The sequence below is a fragment of the Patiria miniata genome, unplaced genomic scaffold (assembly GCF_015706575.1).
Source record: "Patiria miniata isolate m_02_andy unplaced genomic scaffold, ASM1570657v1 HiC_scaffold_5, whole genome shotgun sequence".
Classification (NCBI taxonomy): Eukaryota; Metazoa; Echinodermata; class Asteroidea; order Valvatida; family Asterinidae; genus Patiria; species Patiria miniata.
The window spans coordinates 20,400,324-20,424,162 of record NW_024037072.1 but is presented as its reverse complement, the minus strand read 5'-3'; the positions used below and the strand labels follow the sequence as shown (position 1 = coordinate 20,424,162).

General features: G+C 39.8%; 1 protein-coding gene across 1 annotated transcript in view; it reads left to right on the top strand.

Annotated features, from left to right (window-relative positions):
* The window catches only part of LOC119741282 (sodium/calcium exchanger 1-like), a 30,497-nt gene extending 6,968 nt beyond the window's left edge, over positions 1 to 23,529 (top strand). The window contains exons 4-7 of the mRNA XM_038217036.1: positions 8,224 to 8,372; positions 18,805 to 18,904; positions 19,735 to 20,004; positions 22,078 to 23,529. Of these exons, the coding sequence (XP_038072964.1) occupies positions 8,224 to 8,372; positions 18,805 to 18,904; positions 19,735 to 20,004; positions 22,078 to 22,469 (911 nt within the window). The 3' untranslated portion in view covers positions 22,470 to 23,529. The remainder of the gene's footprint in view (positions 1 to 8,223; positions 8,373 to 18,804; positions 18,905 to 19,734; positions 20,005 to 22,077) is intronic.
* Positions 23,530 to 23,839: the final 310 nt, after the last annotated feature.

Genomic DNA, 23,839 nt, shown 5'->3' with positions numbered 1-23,839 from the left:
CAAATGTCGGGACTATTGTTTTATTGAAGTTCTGCGTGTAGCACTTCCAAAATCTAGTATATGAAAGCCCAATTCATAAGCTTTCTTTTAGTACAAGAATCATTCGAATCACTCATGTACTTTTCAAGTTGCAGAATTTTAAACACAACCACCGTTTTAAGGTTCTGTCCATGGATCACCAAAAAAGTGTGTGTTCTTTCAGCAAAACGAAAACAATTCACACACATCCCTATGTGATTTGTTTTCGTTTTGCTGAAAGAACACTGAACTTTTTGCGATCAGTGGACAGAACCTTAAAACGGTGGTTGTGTTTAAAATTCCGCAACTTGAAAAGTACATGAGTGATATGAATGATTCTTGTACTAAATGAAAGCTTATGAATTGGGCTTTCATGTCCCAGATTTTGAAAATGCTACATGCAGAACTTCCCTAAAACAATGGTCCCAACATTTGGGTTTCGTTTTTTTTTACTCACCCTGTACATGTATTGTTAAATGACAGTCTGAGTGCTACAAATTTGTACATGGTCATGCTTTCAGTGATTTGGAGACTGATTAAAAAATATAAAAATGGGAATCTAAATTTTAAGCCCCATCCCTCAGTGAGTAGATCTACCCTTTCTTATAAAGCACAGGTCACGATTCACATCATCATCATCATCGTCATCACTACTAACATCTGGTTCAAGGGATTATTAATCCATCCATCTCTGGATCCTTTTATAATCTCTTAATCCTTTCATAACCTCTTCATCCTTCATTCTCTAAGGTCAGACCGGCCTCAACTGCACATTAATCCAGCCACCATTTGCTATGAGCCATCTACTTACACAGATGCCTTCAGTTTTTATGTTTACAGTTGATCGTTGATCATTTGTTTTTTTATTTTGTATTTTATTGGGAAATTGAAATGCTGCAATCTTGCAGGGTTATGCTTTGTTTTTTTTCAAAGCCAGCATAATTTTTTTTTTTTTTTTTTATTGGGAAATTGAAATGCTGCAATCTTGCAGGGTTATGTTTTTTTTTTTTCAAAGCCAGCATACTGCAGCTGCATTTTCAATGTTCTTTTATTCTCTCTAAATGTGTCTACACCAACTACATATAAAAAATAAATAACCAATTGTCAAGCAGGCCGGTCTTTATATTTAATTCTTTTGCTTGGGCTTTCAAACATTATAAGGGGCTATTTCTACATCGGTGTTGAAAAAACCAGGCTTTCGTGGGCTTGGCAATTCATTTGTACTCCACATTATCAACATCCGGTGTTGTATTCGAGTCCCTGCAAGTCCATCACAAGTCCATCCCAAGTCCATCCCAAGTCCATCTTAAGTCCATCTCAAGTCCATCACAAGTCCATCTCAAGTCCATCTCAAGTCCATCACAAGTCCTTCACAAGTCCATCACAAGTCCATCACAAGTCCATCACAAGTCCATCACAAGTCCATCACAAGTCCATCACAAGTCCAGTCACAAGTCCATCACAAGTCCATCACAAGTCCATCACAAGTCCATCACAAGTCCATCACAAGTCCATCACAAGTCCATCACAAGTCCATCACAAGTACATCTCAAGTCCATCACAAGTCCATCACAAGTCCATCACAAGTCCATCTCAAGTCCAGTCACAAGTCCAGTCACAAGTCCATCTTAAGTCCATCTCAAGTCCATCTTAAGTCACTAGCTTTTCAAATGAACCTTGACAAAAGCATTCCTTTGTCATTGTTCATCCAGTTACTTGTGACTGGCTTTATGAAAGGACTTGTGAAAGGACTTACATGTATGAAAGGACGTATGAAAGGACTTCATGATGGACTCTCTAGTACAACACTTTCAGCATCGCTTGCCTGCTTGTGCCTAAATTGCTGTTTATTGTTTGATTGAATGAATTGAAAGATGCTGGTATCCCATCACTTAAAGAGAACAATTCCAGGAAACAAGAGAGTGCAATTTGCATTGCAGATCTGTTATTAAACCACAAGTGCATTTCTGACATTCCTTCTTTTGTCTTTATCGTGCTGTAGTCATGCGTATCTGTAATTAACGAGGCTGTATATATGCCCATCCAATTTCAATTTCTGGTCTCCAAATATGGATATTAGAAGTGTACACAGTGTGTATTTTAAATACCAGGTATGATACATGTTTGATTGATTTACCTTGTAGCTATCCCGTAATGGGCAGTTATCAGAATACATATAGGTAAACCATTTTGGGGGACAGGGTTTATTTTTTTAAACAAATAAAGTAATTTTAAAGTTGAACAAAGGAGTTAACCAGAGCCGGGTTTGAACCTGCGACCTCCGGATTGCTGTTCCGTTGCTCTACCAACTGAGCTGTCCAGCCCTACATTGGCGGTTTCCCATTTTGTCAATGTCTTTGTACAAAAATGGCTTTATTTCGTCACCTGTGGGTGCTAGTCAGAAAACATAAACCCGTTTGTTATACCTCAGTCTTGAATACTGTATTTTCATTGGCCCAGAACGATCACGTGTTAAGTTTATAAAAAGTCATGGCACACTCCCTGTGGAATATCACGTACGTATGGTATGGTATGGTACGTACAGTACCATACAGTACCATACCTTTGTACATTTTGTTGGGTGCACCACAAAGTAGGTAAAAAGGTAAAGGTAAAGGGGGACGAACCTATGTTCACAGGAACGGAGTGCCCATCTCTCTTTTGAAGTGATTGGGCCAGACTTGAATCCATGAAATGCTGCTGTGGGGGGATCGCCACACCTCCTCCACAGCGAGTCTGTTCCCATCATTGAATAATGCCGGTACCCATTTAACACCTGGGTTGAGAGGAGTGATTGAGGTAAAGCCCCTTACTCAAGGGCACAACACGCATATGGCCACGGCGGGGCTCGAACCCACAATCTCACGATCATGAATCGTGTGCCCCACCGCTAGACCACACGTGCACCACAAAGTGACGAATATTATAGTTTTGCCGCACGATGAAGTGACGTACCTTGCACACAATCGTTTGCTGCATGACGAAGTGACTTTGTGCACACAATACATCACTTCATGGTGCGGCAACTATCCGTGATACGTCACTTGCGTGGTGCGACTGATGATTTTTAGAAGTACCTAATCACCTTGCCTTGGTACAGTAACGTAACTAAATCTTGAGTTGTCTACAGGGGTAAAACCACAAAGTTGATTTTATGCCCACCTAACAACTTAAAAACTTTCTTAACCAGTTCGTGCCGGTATTATTTTGTCTGTGGGTAAAGCTGCAGGTTGTGGGTTCGAGTCCTGGCGGGGTCATGGTGCGTGTGCCCTTGGGCAAGGCACTTTGTCACTCATTGCTTCTCTCCACCCAGGAGTAAATGGGTACCTGTGAGGGCAGAGATGGTTATTGTGATTGAATTAGCTTCCTTGCGCCTAACAGGCTGCATCGAGCTGTATACTCCCCAGGGAGCTGAGATGGTATTTGGAATGTTTAATTGGCCCAATGAGTAGGGGTAAAAATGATGTAGCGCCTTGAGCACCAGTCCTGGTGGATACGTGCGCTTTACAAATATCCACTATTAGTATTATTATTATACTCGTCATCCGACGTGAACTGGTTAATGATAGCAAGGTTATGTTTTTTTTCTCATTTCTATGAGAAAAAGTTTCATATTGAGAATACTTTTTAATGTACAGTCACTGTACAATATTGCATGGAGAATGGGACTGCCATTTATGCATGTACATGTATCAGCACTGAACAGTTTTAGTTCCACTTTATGTTATCATTTCACTTCAAAACAAACATTTTTTTCTTATCATCATTAGTTGTAGCAGAATTTTAAAAAAATACAGCCAATAATACCATAACACTTTTTTAAAATCACATTTTATCGTCGTTCTTGGGCCTACATGTTTGCTTCACAGAGTACATGTACATGTACTCCTGGTTCGTTTGAACAACTCAACCTTTAGCATTATCGATTGAAACAGTTTTTATTTTACAGTGAAAATATTTTAGCTTGTTCATGTGGGCCAACATGGGCAAAATATTATTGCCCCCACTTTTTGCAATTTTCACTGAAGAAACGTAGCATTAAACTTTTAGCACTATGACGTAAATCACGGCTTTAAATAGGTTACTTTGCGTCATTCTTTCTAATTCTAAATTTTGCAACTATTGGAGGTGGCAGAAGAGTTCATAATGAATGAAGCACACATTCTGTCATGTTTCTTTCAAAAAGGGGATTTAGAATGCGAATTTCGCTTTTATTCTTTTTATTTTATTTTAAGTTAACAGTTGCGGATGTGCGTCATCGATAAACTGATTGAAGGCATTAATCTTGATTTGCAGCCGGGGCTTTCAAAGAATTAAACATTAACCCACGATACAAAGAACGCGATGTTCATCAATAAACAAAATGTCAGTTACAGATGATATGATGCTGTAATTCATTTATGGAATGTGCCATCTTGAATTTACTTCGTTTTAAAGGGCCCATGCAATGTATTTTTTTTTAATGCAATCCTTGAATATGCATCTTTCTGTTTTGCCATTTTAGAGGGTATTTTGGTGCATTTTTTTGGTTTATGTTAATGGGAATTTCCATATTCATGAGCAAAACTGTGACGTTATTCCGGGCAGAAACAGCTATTTCAACAACAAAAAGTTGCTTTGTTGAATTTTGCCATCGAAAACTTGTTTCCTCTGATGATTCGTTGTTGTGTCTACATTGCAGCTAGCCAATGAGCAAGCCTTTCTCACAAATGTCTTCAATAAAGCATATTTTGGGTTCACAATGTGAACAGAAAAACACTAAACTGAACAATGTCTTCCTGAAAAGACATCACAGCAACATGTCAGCACCCTCAGTTTTCCTGAAAAACTGAACCTGGACAATTATAAATTTTTTAAAGAAGTGCACATTTCAATAAACTTAACCAAAAAGGGATGTCATATAGTTTTCATAGATTTTGAGAGGAGTATAAAGTTGCACAAATTGTGTTCCTAAAAAAAAAATCATTGCATAGCCCCTTTAAGGTAGATTTCATCGAAAAAAAAATATGAAAAATGGGAATTCTAAGTTTCAAATCAAACTTTTGTGTTGTTGTTTTCGTGTTTTATGTTATGAATTAGCATTACATTTCAAATTTGGTTTGAATTCCAAGCAGTTACTTTCTCATGTCAATAAATAAGTTACCTTCAATGCTTAGAGTTGCTCTACCCAACGTGTTTAATGTTTTTTTTTCTCTTAGCAAATTTTCAATTTGTACGTTCTATTTGGAGATTTTAAACCCTCCAAAAAAACATGCTTTTATTTTTGGTTTGCTTTTGTGCCCATAATGCATAAAATATACACCAAAATTTATTTTCTAGCACTTAAAGGGAAAATACAACATTTGCAAACATCAAAAACTAAAAATACCAAATTATTTTGAAATACCTTGCTGGACTGTTAGTGAATGACAGTCTAAAGCATCCTGTAAACTCATGGCACCTGGTATACTGTCATTTTCAAGAAAAGTGGTATTTTCGTATTAATATCCAATGCTGGTCAGCCGACCAGCGTTGGAAAAAAAAAATTTCTCAAATACTGGCCCCAATTGACCATATTTAGTTAGTCCGCATTTTTTTGCAATCGATTACAAACCTATGAACGGGTACAAGCTAGCTAGACTGTTTTCCTGGCCTTATATTTTCCCAACGTCTCTAAATTGCTCTGTTTCATCTTAAATGGAGTCAGGGAACTAGACTACAGAGGAAAATGATTGTTTTTCTTGGTTTTATAGCATCTACAAACCCAAAACGTCAAAAAAGTCAGTGTAACAATATATGCTATATATTACCAACCCCCCAAATCCATCCATTTCTAAAACTTAAATCAAAAGCAAATGACGTATATTCCCTTTAAACATTATTCGCTTTTGAATGAGACAACCAGATTGTCATGCCAAAAAATAATTCAAAATTATTGCGGTAAACATTTCATAGAAAAGCGTAGGCAGGCTCTATTTAATAATTATTGACTGCCGTGATGTGGGATATGACTTTTTAGCACCCGGGTGTGCATGCGTGTGCCCTGAGGGGGTTTAAAATGGCATATCCCACATCACAGCAGTCAACAATTGTTTGGTTAATATACTGTGCCAATAAGTCAACAAGATAAATGGTTATAACTTACTGTCTGAATAATGAATTAAATCGCTGCGACCTGTAACCTTTGACAACTGAAGGTTTTGATGTCCTGAGATTGAGCGTTTGACGTTGCCGTTCTCATTGCGCAAAGCAAGCGCGCCGGTAGGTTCCACGCATGCGCGCAACATGCGCAATGAACGCTGTGCGATATCACCCTCAGTGTGTGACATACATTTTTATTGTCCAGACACGTGGCCGTCCTGGACCAATGAACTGACAGTGTCCAAGCAATGTTTGATGTCTCATTCAAAAGTGAATAATGTTAAATTGCTAAAAAATAGCGAATTAAAGACAAAATCTGTTTTGAAACTAGGAGAGCAGCTTCATTGTAGAGCTGTTGGTAAACATCGGTGTTTGTCCTTGTTTGCGCACGCTCGTGGGTAGTGCTCCCACACCATATGAGGGGGCAGTGAGTTAATTTGACCATGGTTTCTGGTTAATTTTTAATCACTTGTGTCTTTATCCGTACCATTCCCCACGCACATCTGACAATCCGGGTACAAACATGTCAGTGTCATGTTTTCATGAAGGAGCTCAAATATTCTGCTTGCGAATAAACTTCAATATTAAAAGGACTCTTCAAAAAATTAAATTGACCAAGGGGATACTGCAACTCTGTGCAAATGTTCCTCTTCCTTTCACATATTTTTTTCTTTGTCTTTTTAAAGTTGCACACCTGTGCTATTTTTGAGTTTTACCCTGGGAAAATTGAATTAGTTTTTATTTGCTGTTTTTCTATGATGCATAAGTTACTGATTTTTAAAGGAGACATCGAGACAATGAGACCAAAAGAGAAACCAAACTAATCTTCCCTTGTTAATAAGTTATGGAATAATTCTTTTACAAAGTTTGAATAATTCATACAAATTTTGAATAATTCTTGCCACGTTTGAATAATTCATGCTTACTTTTGTGCATTATGTGCCCAAATGCAACCTGAAATAAAAGTATATATTTTCAGAGGGTGGAAAATGTCCAAAATAGGGAAAAAAAGTAAGTTTTTTTATACCATGTAAATAAAACATACAATTGAAAAGTCAGAAAAACAAATATATGGAATAGCACGAGTAGAGCAGCTTTGATAAATAAGTCGGGCTAGTCACAAAACTGTAGCCAACAACTTGAACCCTAAGCTCAACTGAGACCAAAATGCCAATTTTAAGTCGAGACTACATTTTCTCAGCATGGTGTGCCAATTCGATCAAACACGGCATCTGTAAAAATAACATTGAACATTTTGCCTAGTAGGGTATCAGCTTCGGTCCATAAATTGGGCCACCGGTATGAAATGATCAAAAGGAACAATGCTCATAGCGATTTTTGGTAAGGTGCACATCTAGAGTTGGAAAATTTTGCAGTGTGAGCGGTGGCAGTTTTGTGGGTGTTAATCACTTTTATTTATTTTTTTCAAAATGGCTGCCACTATATGCTTGTTACCAGAGTAATTATATGTGGTAACAAGCATGTTCTGGCCGCCATCAAGTGATAGCACCCAAAAAGCTGCCACTGCTGCAATGCTATTAGATATTTTCCAACTTTCTCATGGCAATAATTTTTCTGACATCTCAGGAATTTTTTTACAGCTTCTGCACCAAAAAAAAAAGCTTCTTGCACTCATTAACTATTTCAATATGCTACTCAAGCAAAGATAACCAATTCAATACTTTTAATTTAAAGAAATGAAGGAAAATGCATTATTTACATTCCAAGACTTTTTTTGGATGTGAAAGTAATAAAATTGTGAGGACGGACTGTAGACTTTATGTGAATAAATCCCCAATGGTGAAAATGTGAAATGCTTTTTTAATCACAAATTTGTAGTTGTTTTCATTCATGTTTGTGCTTTACAATTTTACAATGACTTTAAAAAGGCTCACAAATGCAAACTTGTGCTAATCTTTGCAATTTTCTGCTTACTTGTAATGCAGACATTTTATTCTTCACATATGGTATTAGAGCCATGAAATTTGACCAATGTATACGTGTATCACACATTAATGCATCAGAGTCCATCTACAGTACCTTGAAGTTTCAACCCAATACTTTGCCATTCGTCTCGGTTTGCAGGAAGCGACAATGAATCCTATACCAGCGAGCACGACGACAGCTACAAGCTCATGTCTGAAGAGGATCGCCGGATCGCCGACATGGGTAAACCACAGCTGGGTGAGATGACGAGACTGGACGTCAAGATCATGGAGAGCACCGAGTTTAAGGTTTGTCATTCACTTCTGTGCACCTCTATTGTTGTAAAGCCGTGTTCACATACGGGCGATCGTGTTGTGTAGGGCCCCTTGTTTAGTTTTGATAAAGTTAGAGTCAATTATAAGATTGAATTTTGCGTCGGGGTGATATAAATCAAATTAGGTTTTGCCCTTCACCGACATTTAAACACTGTATACTCAAGTGTGTTACCTCCCGAGTGAAAGTTGGAAAAAAAATCACTCGGGTGGGACTCAAACCCACGACCTCCTGCTTTCTAGTGCAGATGTCTTACCACTCAACCACCGAGCTAACGGGATCGGCTAGAGTCAAGGGTGTTGTTTATTACTCAGAAATATGACCTTTTCATCCTAGAGCAGACTTCTCTCAATATAATGGCACCTTTTTGTATTTTTTTAACAGTATCTTGGGGTAGAAATTGCGTGGGGGAGAGTCAGAGTTGTAACGAGTCACTGATTTTTGGGACTTGAGTCGAGTTGAGTCATTTTGAAGTGTGTATACCGCTGTGTAGCTCGCTATATGGAGGAAGTTCAGTATTTGTGAGCTACATTAATGGGGCTAGCATATGCCATGTATTCAAGGAAAGGTGCATGGTTCGGAGAAGATCCTGCGGTTTTAACTCCACATTTTTCCTGATGACAGTTTCAGCATGGCCTGACTGAAATGTCATGTTAAAGGGAAGATACAATATTTGCAAACATCAAAAAACAAAATGATCAAATTAGCACGAAATACCTTACTGGATTGTTAGGGAATGACAGTCTAAAGCATCCTTTAAAATTGTGGCTCCTGGAGTGCTGACATTTTCAAGAAAAACTGTATTTTTCCAACGCTGGTCGGCCGACCAGCGTTGGAGAAAACTGGCTTATTTTCAAAAAGTGCTTCAAATTTTTCATATTTAGCTATTCCGCATTTTCTTTGCATTTGATTACACACCTGTGAAGAGGTACAATCCTGCCAGACTGATTCTCTGACCTTACAATTCCCCAAAGTGTACAAATTGCTCTGTCTCATCTTAAGTGGGGTCAGGGAACCAGACTGCAAGAACATGATTGGTTTGCTTGATTTTTCCAGCATCTACAAGCCCAAAACGTGAAGCAAGTCAGTTTAACAATATTTGTTATAACGTTCTAATCCTGCAAATCCATTTATTTCTGAAAATTGCAGCAAAAGCAAATGTTGTACATTCCTTGAACACATCTGGTTCTTTAGAGAACCATCTTACAGACAGTCAATTTACATGGTCTTTCCACATAAATCCTCTGCAATTGTTATTTTTCGTATTTATCCAGCTACCGGCATAGAGCCCTTGTTTCTTGTAAAGCTATTTTAGTTTTTTTTTAATCAGTCCATTTTCTCAACCTGCATTATTGACTGAAAGTCAAGGTCATCCCATTATCAACTCTTTTAACTACAAAATTAATTACCTGCATTAATCGGAACTAAAACAATGCACAATTATAATTCTGAGCTGTTGTTTCCAGCTCGTGGCAATAAGAGTTGATCTATCGGCTCACCCGAGTGACCCGACATATATAAAAAGTAAGAAAGATGCTGGTATACGTGTACATGTAATTGAGGCCAGTTCAATGTTTTGCTGACTATTTACCTGTACTTGTCCAGGTTATAGACTGTGGATATTGTTTGTAAAGAATGTTATGGTCTTGCGCATGCCGACAAATGAAATATTTAGGTGGGCAATTCCGTCGTTACAGATGTTACATTCAGAGCTTAAAAATCAATTTAGACATATTTTTGGCACAACTCTAGCTTGGACCTTCATGTACAACATGACATAATGTTAATGAGATATAGACCTTTTTATAACACCTCACCCACAGATTCTGTGTCTTGATTGGCCGAGAGCGAGTCACATGTTACTTTCTAATTTTGCTATCTTTCTGTGCACGGCCAAAAGTACTATGCGCATAGCAACCAAAGTACTATACCATTAGCAACCAAAGTACTATTTCCACGGTGCGGTATTTGTGTGCAAATGCATGCTGGTGTGCGCGTTGCGCGTTGTGCGTAGCGCGTATTATTCCAAAGAGAGCGCGCCGCAGACTTGGGTTCAAACATTTCGCGAAGGGTTAGTTTTTAAGAGAGAAATACATTTTCCACCAATTTTGTATTGAAATTGAAGTTTATTTCAACTGTGTTCAGATTTAAATAATGTAAAATATTAAAATCAAGCAGAATCTGTGGGTGAAGTGTTATAAAACAAATATTGAATGCTTTATCTCGTGGTGAAGTAAAACTAGCCTCCCTCGGTGATCCATGGACCATTCTATTTTCCCTCGGCTTCGCCTTGGGAAAATAGAATGGTCCATGGATCACCTCGGGAGGCTAGTTTTACTACACCACTCGAAGCATTCAATATTTGTATACTACGCTTGCTTGGCAACCTGCATTTTTTTGCCAACCACGGGTTGCAAAACTATGGAAGGTCCAACACTGCAAAAAATGAAAACGAGTTATTACAGATAACCAAAATATTATTTGATTGTTGGAAATTCAAAATTGTCAACAAAGCTTCAACATAATTCCTAACCATGCTTTTTTACTTTGTATTGAGGGCGTTATGGGGACTTGTTTGGGAAAAACATGTTGCCAACCACGGCTTCAATTTATGCGCTTGCGGCAGCCCATATAAAATGGCGCCAATGTTTACAAACAAAAGAAAGGTCTATTGCTGTGTAACGACTGTTACGTTACACTTTAAGACATACTTTTTGATTTTCTGTACCCAATGATAAAAGTCTGTGAAGTTACTTGCAAGAATTTAATGGAATTACTATGTTGTCCTAGATATAGCTCACTCTATAAATTTAAAAACACCAATGACATTTTGCAAAAAGGGACTTAGATGTTGTCATGTTTTTGTTGTTCGATTAAATGTTACGGACGTTACCTGTCTGGGTAATTTTATTCGAATCAGATTCGAACCAGCCAACCGATCCCGTTACCTCGGTGGTTGAGTGGTAAGACATCTGCACTAGAAAGCAGGAGGTCGTGGGTTCGAGTCCCACCCAAGTGATTTTTTCCAACTTTCACTCGGGAGGTAACACACTGAGTATACAGTGTTTAAACGTCAGTGAAGGGCAAAACCTAATTTGATTTATATCACCCCGACGCAAAAATTCCATCTTATAATTATATGAACCTTTCTGTCTACCTCAAAAACAAAAACCTACAGTAACACGTGCATTTGCATGTGAAAACAAGATTCCAAAATGACTACCTAAACTCTATGATTTTAGCCCCAAAAACAGAGTTTTGAAGAAAAAAAATACATTTATATAAACCGAGTTCTCGCTCACTGGCTCGCCATTCAAATAAAAGTTCTTCCTTTTTCATTTGATACCATGTTTGAGTGATGATGCTTGTATTTTCCACTTTTCCATCATGTCCACTTTCTGGGAATCCTGCCCACATGTAGCCTTTGATGAACACAGCTAAAGGTTACTTTAAAAAAAGAAGCATATTACAGGGACTACTGAATTAACACCAACAACAAATTAAAAATTCATATGTTTGTGTTGTGTGCTCAGTGCTGTTTACGTCAACGATCTTCTTTTTTTGTTGTTCTCTTCTTGGACCGATTGGGAAGTGGTAGTGCTTTCCAGTCTTAATGGAAAAGAATGTTTGGCTAAATGTCACCGGGGTTGAAGGGAAGTGATGCGATGTGGGTGGCAGATTGCCCCTTTGCTCTTAGAATCTTGAACAACTTGTTCATTCAAATAAACTGTAATTTGTCATGTGCAGTATTGATGTTCCACTCATGAGCACATGTAGGCGTTTATATTTGCTTCGTAACTGCATGGCTGAAAGGTCTTGAGTCATGCCCTATCAGACACAACTAGTAAATAGTCATGATAAGGTCATTTTGTGAATTTCATGGATTCGCCAAATCCCCAGCAGACCTGTTGCATACCAAAATAGTTCTTCTTTAACCCTATCCTTCCCAAATCTTCCAAAATCCTCTTTGCAATATGGAGGATCTTGCAGGATTGAGGCTATATGGCAAAAAGTGATGTGGCTGGTTTTGGAGGATGCGCTGTGTCGAGGTCTTGGGCTGGACCTGGTGTTGTTTATGCTCAGCCATGCATAAATGTAGGCCTAGATTATACTTGAAATCCTCTGCACTGCTTCAGGATGTCACTGGCTCTGCCTCAACATACTGACAGTGATTGCTGGAGGATTTTGCTGGATTGACTAACAGAGAATTTTGGAGGATTGAGGCTGTATGCTATTTTTACATGGAGGCAGTTGGAGGATTTTGCAGGATTGAGGTTGCATCAGCAACGTTGCCTAGGGAGTTAGGGTTAAAGTTGCTTTATCCGTGCTATATATTAATTTTTTTCCTCCTAAAAGGCCACTCCTGTCTATTTTGTAGGATTTCAACCCTCTGAAAATAAAGTTGCATTTTTGGTTGCTTTTACTGTTTCAAATAAGATAAATGTTTGTCGCGCTGCCAATAATTTGAAAGAAAATTACAAATTTCATAACTAAAAGTTCGATTTTAAATTTCATTGTTTGATCTCCCATTCAAAAGTGAATAACTTTTGTATTGCTAGAAAATTAGCGATTTAAAAAAAAAAGCTATTGTTTGGGGTGAAGCTTGATAATAATACAATGTGGAGAGCAACTCAAAGATACAACGTTTGCTTTTGCTGTAGTTTTCAGAAATGGATGAATTTGGGAGTTGGTATTTTATAGCAAATAATGTCACACTGACCTGTTTAAAGTTTTGGGTTCATAGATGCTGGAAAAAATGCCGTTCTTGTAGTCTGGTTCCCTGAACCTACTTCAGACGAAACAGAGCAATTTATTGACGTCGGGGAATTTTGAGGTCAGGGAACCAGACTGGTTGGCTTGCACCCATTTTATGTGTTACTGTCAAAACAAAATGTGGACTAACTAAATTGGGGACAGTATTTGAAAAAAAAAACATTTTTTTCCAAAGGTGGTCTGCCGACCATTGTTGGAAAACGATACAAAAATGACAGCACACCAGTTGCCATGATGCTTGGGACTATTATTCACTTACAGTCAAGTAGGTATTTTGTAATAATTTGGTAGTTTTGTTTTTGATGTTTGCAAATGAATATTTCCCACCTGATTAGGATCAGAAGTGAAACATCATTTTGGAAAATATATGGCTACTTGTTTACATCAAAATTGCAGAGACTATCATATTGTTTAATCAGGTCAACATCTGTTAAGCTCATTATCAAAGGCTGGTTTCAGTCTGCGTGCTCTAGATACATTCACACTTGTCATTAACCTAATTTTCACAGGCTTCCTAATAATAGCAGATCATGAAATGAAAGTCATTGATGCATTGAAATGTATAAACAATATGTCATCTGCTCGAATGACATACATATTGCTTCTATACCACTTGCTAGAGACTTTGATTTGGCTAATTATTGCAATGCTGAAGTACGTCTCCCATGCTATTTCAAGTTTCACCTTAAAAATACAGAGCTTGTTTAAAGCTATAGTCCATCATTTGCAGCCATCCGAAAAAGTAACTGGCGTATTATTGTTGAAAAACATACTTGGTTGAAAGGTACATGTAGTAAGTGGACTAAACTCCCTGTGAAATTAATCTTTCCGGCAAGCTATCATTTTGAAGTAATCAACGAAAGAAGGCCTTTCCAACGGGGCGTCTCAAGACGCACCGTAGGAAAATTTAAATTAGTAGTTCGTTTTGTTATTCGGCGCAGCACACACAAGCATTGGCACGACGCACAGGCTGCGTGGTTGCTATAATTCGTCGGATCAGTGCCCGACATCGCGTATAGCTGCAATTCAAAACATGATTCAGCAACTTTTGATTTGAAATTGAGATCCTAGAATGCTGTTTTTCTTGGAATATACAGCTGAAGCTGAACTGAAACTTCATCAGGTTAGTTGTTCAGTATCCTTCATTAGATTTTGAACACTTTTGTTGCTTCAAATGAACAAAATGCACAAATTACAAATGATGGACTATATCTTTAAATTGCTACTTTTTTTCTGACAATAAAAAAGTTATTCCCTTTTGAATGAAACATCAAACAAAACAAGTTCCCCTCATTTAGTTATGGAATAATAACTGTGCAAATTTTGAATTACTTGTGGCCCGACAAATAATTTTTGCAGAATGTTTGTGCGTTATTGGCGAAAAAGCAACCACCATTTTTTTTTTAAGAATATTTTTTCAGACAGTTGAAAACGTCCAAAACAGAAAAAAAAAAAAATTGTTTAAATAAAAAGAACAAAATGAAAATTTGTTGTTAGAACAAAAATGAGCACGGGTAGAGCAGCAATAATATCAGTTGACAGGTCACAGATCTTGAGATTTGAAATGTATACACATAGCACTGTTCTGGTGAGCACAGTTTCACTTCTGTTATTTACGTTTTGCCATATGCTCTTAAAGTGTTGCACTGCATCCCCACATTTGTTACGTAATGAACATGTACATTTGTACTTACTTAATGAATTTACTTAATGAATATTCATACTTGTTACTTAAAGCCAGAGTCCATCATTTGCAGCTATCCAAAAAGTAACTGGCGTAATTATTGTTAAAAAACATACTTGGGTGAAACATATTAAGGGGGCTAAACTCCCTGTGAAATTATTCTTTCTGGCAAGCTGTCATTCTGAAAAAATCAACGAAAGGAGTTCTTTCCAACGGTGCTTCTTAAGTAGTTCGTTTTGTTATTCGACGAAGCGCGCACAAGCATTGGCACGACGCACACACGCACACACGCGCGCAGTTGCTATAATTCGTCGGATCAATGCGCGACATCCCGTAGCAGCAATCGGCTCAGTGAGAACATGAACATGTCTCGGACGCTGAATTCAGGCCAAATTCAAAACATGATTCAGCAACTTTTGATTTGAAATCGAGGTATCCGAGAATGTTGTTTTTCTCGTAATATACAGCTAAAGCTGAGATGAAACTTCATCAGGTTAGTTGTTCAGCACCCTTCTTTAGATCTTGAGCACTTTTGTTGCTTCAAACGAACAAAATGCGCAAATTACAAATGATTGACTATACCTTTAATGAGTATTCATCCCTGCAGTTTGGAGCTGCCGTCCCACTCTTACATACATGTAGCTAACCTATAAATCCTTTTTTCTTTTTTTTCTTCTGATCCTCCCGTTGCTGTTTACAGTGATTTAAGTCCCCAACTCCCTGTATGTGATAGTGAACCCGTCAGGCTTAATGGAAAGCTTGATAAACACTGACCCATATATTTGCAGATCTGAGACCACGGTTGCCCACAATTGAGTCAATGCTAATTGCATTGGGAGACAACTCGGGACAGCCCTTCTAGCGGTATTGTCTACGAGCGTAATGACGCCCACGCGCGCACACAAAAAGCATCGAGGTTTGATTTAGAACACGTACATGTTACTCCATGTCTTAAAGCGGCATTACGGCCTGAAATCCCCCCAAAATTTTGTTTTGGATTGTTTTCTTATCCTATTTCAAAGGTCTGGTTGAAAGGAAACTAACCTAATGTCTTACCGTTCCCGACAAAAGACGGGAAAAAACCACCAATTGTTTACATCGGACCAGCGGACACTTTGTGGCATGCGCAAACATATTTCCAGCCATGCCAATTCACGCATACTGAAATTTGTATTCATGTGGAGACATTTCTTTGTTCTCGTGATCTGATACACCGTGCCCTCTGGAGACATGCACACAAGTCCAAATTTCAGCCAAGGAAATTCATCCTGGTTAAAATAAGAGCATTTTGAAACTGTACTTTCATACTCGAAAACTTAAGTACATTGTGTGGTACACGTTGTGTGTGTGTGACACATAATACACACAGCACCATTACACAAATGTTGTTTCTTGCATGCCTGCAAAATATGATGCTCTCATTGAACATGTGCGGCAGGATTCACAACTAGCACAGCTCGATATTTGAGAGTCAAACTTCTCACCCCCCGAAATTCTTTCTCGCAAGAATAACACAAAAACGCCAAATTTTTAGAGGATAGTTGTGTGGACATTTATATCCTACTTTTAAATGCTCTTTCCAATTAACATCAAATGTGACAAAATGTGCGCATTCCAGGAATGCCCCTTTAACTGCACATCCGTGATTGCGTGGAAAATCATAGGATGGCTTGGGATGTATGTACAAGCGCTTCCTGATTTGACCTCGGCACGTACCGTCGGTTTAAAAACAGAAAAAGTAATCCTGTTTTCTTTCAGGGCATTTCACAGGATTGAGTGCTCATGAATAATCCACCAGTTGCGAATGAATCGGACAATCTGTTGGCTACATTGACGTTCAGCACATTAGAGTTTGTCACTATGTACTATAATCTTGTAACTCGTGAGAGAAGGAAACTGTCATGTGTGCACATTACCCTGGGGTCACGTTACCAAGACGGTCAATGAAAGGCCGCATCTGAATCTCTTGTCTTGAGTTATTGTTTGGGACTTTGAGAATAACAACTAGGTGGGAGCATGCATCAGTGTACTACCAAGTGTACTACGAAGCGAAACAGGCCTTGACAGTGTTAATGAACTGAGGACTGCCATGATGGATAAACTGGTCTGGAGGTGCCATATTCGTGGAACCCGAGATGGCATAGGTTAAAGGCCAACACATGCCCTCGCATTAGTAGAGTAGTAGGGAACATGCTGTCAGTAGCCATAGCCATAGCCATAACTGTGGGAAATTGTTTGGGACTGCAATAGTAGCATGGGGAAATTGAGTTTAAAGTTGAGTTGAGTTTTATACAGGAAGTTACACAGTGGCATAAATCCGTGTCGGTGAGTGGGGGGGGAGATGCGGGATGACCCATAATCCAACAATTGCCCGGCTGTGGCAAATGGGGTGGGGGTGGGGGGGGGGGGAGGGCGGGTGAAGTCATGTGACTTTAGGGGATGCTGTTAATGATACAAATGTACAGTATGCGAACTTGCGAACTTTCGTCCCTTGCAAAATGGTGCATTTAAATTGTTTGCATTGTTCTCCGGTTTTCTGAACTAATACATTGGGACTATCGGAAATTTACAATTTGTTTTGTTTTCTTGTTTCTATAACCACAGAAATCTTGGGGAATGGTTCAAATTCAAAGGCCCATTCCCTCCCTGATCAGAAGATTGTGGGGGGGGGGGGGGGATATATCCTCCCCATCACCCCCTCTCCCCCCCCCCCCCCCTGGAATTACGCCCTTGAATTGAAATTATGTGTATGTGAATGTATATTCAGGTCTCCCCTAAATAGTATGACAACATGCATATATTGTATTAGGAACAGAAAATCAGAAACATTTACACAGTTCACATTGGAAAGCTCCTTAATGTTTACATGCTGTGTTGAAATATTATGGAAACAAATATGGACTTGTCGTATGTATGAAGAGTATGCGTTCAGGCTGAGAGTGTTTAAACTACCGTACATGCATCCCGTGCCTGCAGGTCAAACTCTCACCACTCGCGCACTCGGGTGAATACACACGTGTAAACACGAGTAACACGCTCCATTGCAGCTGTGATGTTCTAATGGATTGAGCCTAAGGACCTGTGAGCTAACCAGGCTGGAGTTAACTGGTGATTTCTTGGCCATTTTCCCCATCGGTATATACATGGACTTCATCTCAGCAGCTGAAATTAAACAGCAGCTTATATTAATAGGACAGGTTTTATGTACATGATGTGTAAGCCTCTGTAGTTTCTAGGGCCGTAGTATTAACCAAACCAGGAATAAAGCCAAAATGATTTGGATAGCTTACAAAAATACATCCTACTTGCATGTACACCATGAGCCAATCAAATTAGATTTTAATTAATTCTGTCATTTTATAACTGTAAGTAATTGGATTTTATTTTTATAACACTTCATTTATCTGTTTAATATGTCATGAGCATAATTAATAATTAATCATTTCAACAGCATTGCAGAAGCCGTACGTGCAGTTTTTATTATTTAATGTATGGAGCCTCAGAAGCGGGCACCAGTGTTATTCCACCGGTAACCATTGACATCATTCCAGCCGGCCACCTCTCTCTATTGATTAAACACTCCAGTCATCTTGGGCAGAAATCGGTTAGGCCCAGATTTCTGGCCCCGTCTGCGAATGCACCATACAATCTTATATTGCCTGTGTTCTCATTTCTGCATGAATGACTGTGTGAGTCTATACGTAGGGAAATCAAGAATGAACTCCAAAAACAAAAACAAAAAAAAACAAACGTGGCTTTCTAGGCACTCATCACCTGTGTATTATCGATATCCTTTGGATGAGAAACTGGTTTTCCCATGGCAAGTCAAGCATGAGGTCATTGGCTGAGGTAATCCCACCCACGGCCACGCCTATAAATGTACTTCTCCAATGAAGTATCTGGAGTCCTAATGGAATGACTGTTGAGTTACCCTTTTTTTAATATTTCAGAACACTGTCGACAAGTTGATCCAGAAGACCAACGTTTCTTTGGTGGTCGGTACCTCGTCATGGAGGGAGCAGTTTGTTGAGGCACTCACAGTCAGTGCAGGTATGTCACAATGTCACCTATGATCAAAAGATGTGCACAGGTAGACCTTAAAGATGTTGTGGAATGCTCGAAGACATTTCCGTCATTTTCCGGGTATATGTAGCCTAAGGTGTGATGAAATAAAAACGACTATTGTTTCTGTCATGAAATGAGTACAAAAGGTACTTTTGAGAGCTGTTTTCAGGTCCAGTTTCGACCCGAACGTGCAACTGTGTAAAAGTCGTCGTTGCGGGCAGCAAACAAAACACAGTAAATCGTGACGTAATAAACAGGACTCGTGTATGCTACTGTGCATCGGGAGTCCTGTTTATTACGTCACGATTTACTGTGTTTTGTTTGCTGCCCGCAACGACGACATTTACACAGTTGCACGTTCGGGTCGAAACTGGACATGAAAAACAGCTCTCAAAAGTACCTTTTGTACTCATTTCATGACAGAAACAATAGTCGTTTTTATTTCATCACACCTTAGGCTACATATACCCGAAAAATGACGGAAATGTCTTCGAGCATTCCACATCCTCTTTAACGTTTTTGAAGAGGTGGGAAAGAAAATAAATAATGAAAAGCAAAATAAAAGATCTATTTCTGATGAATCTAAGATTAGTCAGAAATTTGTCGGCATCTTTAGGTCGAGGAACCAGACTGTATGGTCTCCCCCAACTCTCCCTTTCTTGCCAGTGAGGGGGTACTTGTGAACAGAGCCCATAATGGTCCTTGCCTGAACTTGCTCCGGGGAAAGGGCTCCAGATAAATATAAGTGTACTTTCTCTGAGAGGTTTGGGACTTCTGGCCTACTTTTACTGTTAACCTTGACCTTTGACCCACAGGGGATGATGAGGAAGACGGTGGAGAGGAGAAGCTGCCCTCGTGTGGCGACTACGTCATGCACTTCCTGACCATCTTCTGGAAGCTGCTGTTTGCCATCGTGCCGCCTACCGACCTCCTGGGCGGCTGGGCCTGCTTCGTCTTTTCCATCGTCATGATTGGGGTTCTGACGGCTTTCATCGGCGACCTGGCTGAACACTTCGGCTGCACCATCAACCTCAAGGCCACCGTCACCGCCATCTCATTTGTGGCGCTGGGGACCAGTGTACCTGGTATGCCTTTTTTCCATAATGGGTATTGATTATTCCTAGTTCGCCTTACTTGGACGCTCCAATGTGCTTGAGCAAATGACACGTTTGTGTAAATCAATCTTATTACCTTCAATGACGCATCTACGACTTTAATAACAAAGAACATGCAGTGAATTTAAGGTTTGGATTAATTTATGTCTAAAGTAACATGTACATTGAGGACATTCTCAAACTGTCACACTTAGTTCTCAAAAAATTGGTCCTATTATACTTTATAGTTCTCCTTCATTTTGAAATTAATTCAGCCTACATTTAAACTTTTATCCAATTTTTCGAGTTGACTCCATGTCTTTTTTTCTGAGAAATCTGAGACCTTATTGTTTCTCCTCAAGACAACATCAATTTCAACATGAACATCAAGCATTCCCCCTCACACTAAAAAAAAAAAGCTGAGGGGTTGGGAACATATGGCACCTGGTATGCTTCACATGCCCTTACCTTTTGCCATGTGAGGCATCTCAATAATAATCCTGGAACATTTAAAGGGGCACTAGGTCCTGAAATCCCCGAAAATTTTATGTTTTGGATTGTTTACTGAGCCCATTTCAAAGATCTGGTTGAAAGGAAACCAACCTAATGTCTTACTGTTCCCGAGAAAAGACGAAAAAAACCCGCTTGTTTACATCGGACATGACGGAGTACGAAAACGTTTTTTGTGTCGTTCTCAGTGTACAATATACACGTTGTGTGTCTTGGGAACAGCGGTGACCAATCACTGGTATGCAAAAAAAGTGGTTTCTTCAACGTCCTCAAAAGGTGAACGCTTTACGAATGAAATCACAACTAGCATCCAAACAGCTCAAATTTATGGGGTCGCAAAAGTGGACCCCGAAATTCGTTCTCGCACGCATAATACAGGAATAACACAAAAACACCCAGATTTGAAAGGATAGTTGTGTGGATGTTTATATCCTAATTTAAAATGTTATTTCCGATTAACATCATCTTGTTCAAAGCGCGTTTTGTAGCCCAATTGGGCTGTTCCAGGACCTAGTGTCCCTTTAAGGGTAGCCTTTAGTCAAGTCCCACGCGCTTACCCGGACACGTGACGCACCCCGGATGCTGACACGTAAAAAGACTAGGACGAGCGGCGTAGCCGCGAGGGCCTTTACCATCTCGTGGAGAACGCTTATGTTTTTCTTTACATTTGTCTACCGATTGGTAGACATGCATAATGCATTACCCGTTGTGAATTGACCAATGAAAATGCAGAATTACTAACGTAAATCATGCAGCCGTCGTCTGGCGCCAGACAGCCATGGCGCGCGTGCTGTTGCTGGTAACAGCAAACCACCGTTAGATGATTGGTTTATATTGCTTGATTTATATTACGTGAATAAATGAATAAGTGATTAGTTCCACGAGATAGTAAAGGCCCTCGCGGCTTTGCCGCTCGGGCTAGTCTTTTTACGTGCCAGCATCCGGCATGCGTTACGTGTCCGGATGGTCTGGGTATAGGCGCGTGGGACTTGACTAAAGGCTACTTTAAGGGGGAATTTCTCCCCGATAGGCTGAATACATCACAGTCAGGGATATACGGGCACTCATTTGTGTGAAAAGTCCTACTCGAGCAAGATTCCTGAAGTAATGCAGAATTTCTAGAATCATGCAAAATGAATCACCTCAGGGAATGTTTCTGCAGCTTGTCAGAGATGAGTCCTCGTTATACAGTTATTATTATTATTTTATTTCTGGTAATGAAACCAAGGATTCCTCAAAAGCGCCCTAGGCACTGTAGCTCGCAAACCTGAAGAAACCTGTAGAGAGAAGACGATGAGAAGAAATTACAGTTTTAGAGGTGGGAGGAAAACCCACGGAATCAGGTAGGGACTGAAAACCCAATCCACATGTTGGCCCAGGCGGGATTCGAACCCAGGTCACAGCGGTGGAAGGCGAGGAAAGTTGTGTAACAGGGGAGAGGGGGCAGGACAAAGGGGGTGACCAGGGGGGACATGGTCATTAAGACCCTAGTGCCATTGTGAATTTTGCTATTAACACTGATTTAAAAAACAATTGATGAATCTTTATCAACAGACACATTTGCCAGCAAGGTGGCTGCCGTGGGTGACAAGCATGCCGATGCCTCCATCGGCAACGTGACGGGCAGCAACGCAGTCAACGTGTTCCTGGGGATCGGGGTAGCGTGGACCATGGCAGCCATTGCCAACTACAACGAACCCAGAGGCTTTGAGGTGGACCCTGGGGCTCTGGGCTTCTCCGTCATGCTCTTCACCATCCTGGCCGTCGTGGCCATCGTGTTATTGATGGTGCGGCGTAAGATGAGCCGAATCGGCGGGGAACTCGGGGGGCCGGCCGGCTTTCAGGTGGTGACCAGCGCTTTCTTTGTCATGCTGTGGCTGACGTATCTGACCCTGTGCAGCCTGGTAGCCTACGATGTCATCGAGTGGGGCGACAAGAAGAAGTAGGACCAGAGGCCCGGCAACTTGACCCCTGGACTGGCAGGCAACTCAACGGCTATTTGGACGAAGAAACAAATTTCCAAGTCCTCTTCGAAGAAGCGGATCAGAGTGGAGTTGCTGCAGGCTCCAAGGCCTGCACGGAGTAGGGATTTGTTTGAGGCAAGCGAGGCTTTTGCACGCAGAGGCAGCCGAGTTGAGTTTTGATGCCTCGCCTAAGAACTGCCAACACTTGAAGGCCTCATGAGAAAGGCCAGAAGAGATGCATGTTACTGTGAGATTATGAAAGAAACTTGGAAGAAGCTTGGAATATTGAAACAGTTGCCCTGAATCGGTCCCTGTTTTTCATATTAAATGGTAGTGAATAAGGCCATAGTCCAGAGCTGTATGTGGTGTGATTTAAAAAAAAAAAAAAAAAAAAGAACAAGAAGGGTATCCTGCCCTTTTTGAGGAATAGACCAAGCAAAAAAGTTTCATAATTTAAATCCTTTAAACTCGTTCATAAACTTTTGCTTTTGAGAGGCACATTATGTGCGGTATTCAAATCTTGGTAGGTACGTATAATATTTTCCCCTGCCAAAAAAAAATACTAGATTTCAGGCCTTTTGACTGTAATTAACAGTTAGTGAAGAACTCTCTGATTTTGTTTTTAAGAAATTTTGACTGAAAACTACATGTATGTGAAATTAAAGTAGTCGCGCAGGGAATAAGGTTAGTAAAGTTATGGTACATTGTACACGTGAGAAGCAAGACTGAATAGTCAAAGACATCAGAACAGTTTGAAATTGGATTGAGTCAAGAAATACTCATTTTTTTAGGGAGACATGTATACATAGATTTACCATATCTGCATCAGTTGATGTACTGAATTTAGTATTGGATTACTCGAAACGGCGTTTGACTGAATATTCCGATATTCAAAACTACCAGCTGCAACTAACTGCATACGGCGCCGGTGAAAAGTTGCCAGTTAAAATTTGCATGCAGGTGCGCTGGAGCGTTTTGCAGCAAGCATTTTATAACTGTAAAGGGCTGTAATGTGCTAGGAAGATGTGAATAATGCACCGCCGTCGACAAAAAAAAGTTACCGTCGACAAAAATATGGCACCTGACACTGCGCCGGAACTTTATGGTAAAGTAACATCACAGTCGTGTGCGTATGTGAGTAGGTTGTTTTTTCGAACATTCGGTTTATTCGGGACAGCCGTGCTATATTGTAAAGAAAACTTTTTTTCTCCATTTTTATTTTATTTTCTATTGTATTTATTCATCTGCAATGGCGAGAGTTTGGACTTCAAGTTTATCTACAGTTTACGAAACATCATCATGAGAGAAGTCAGGATTCTGGCTTTCTTGACGGTTGTCAAGATGAAGGACAA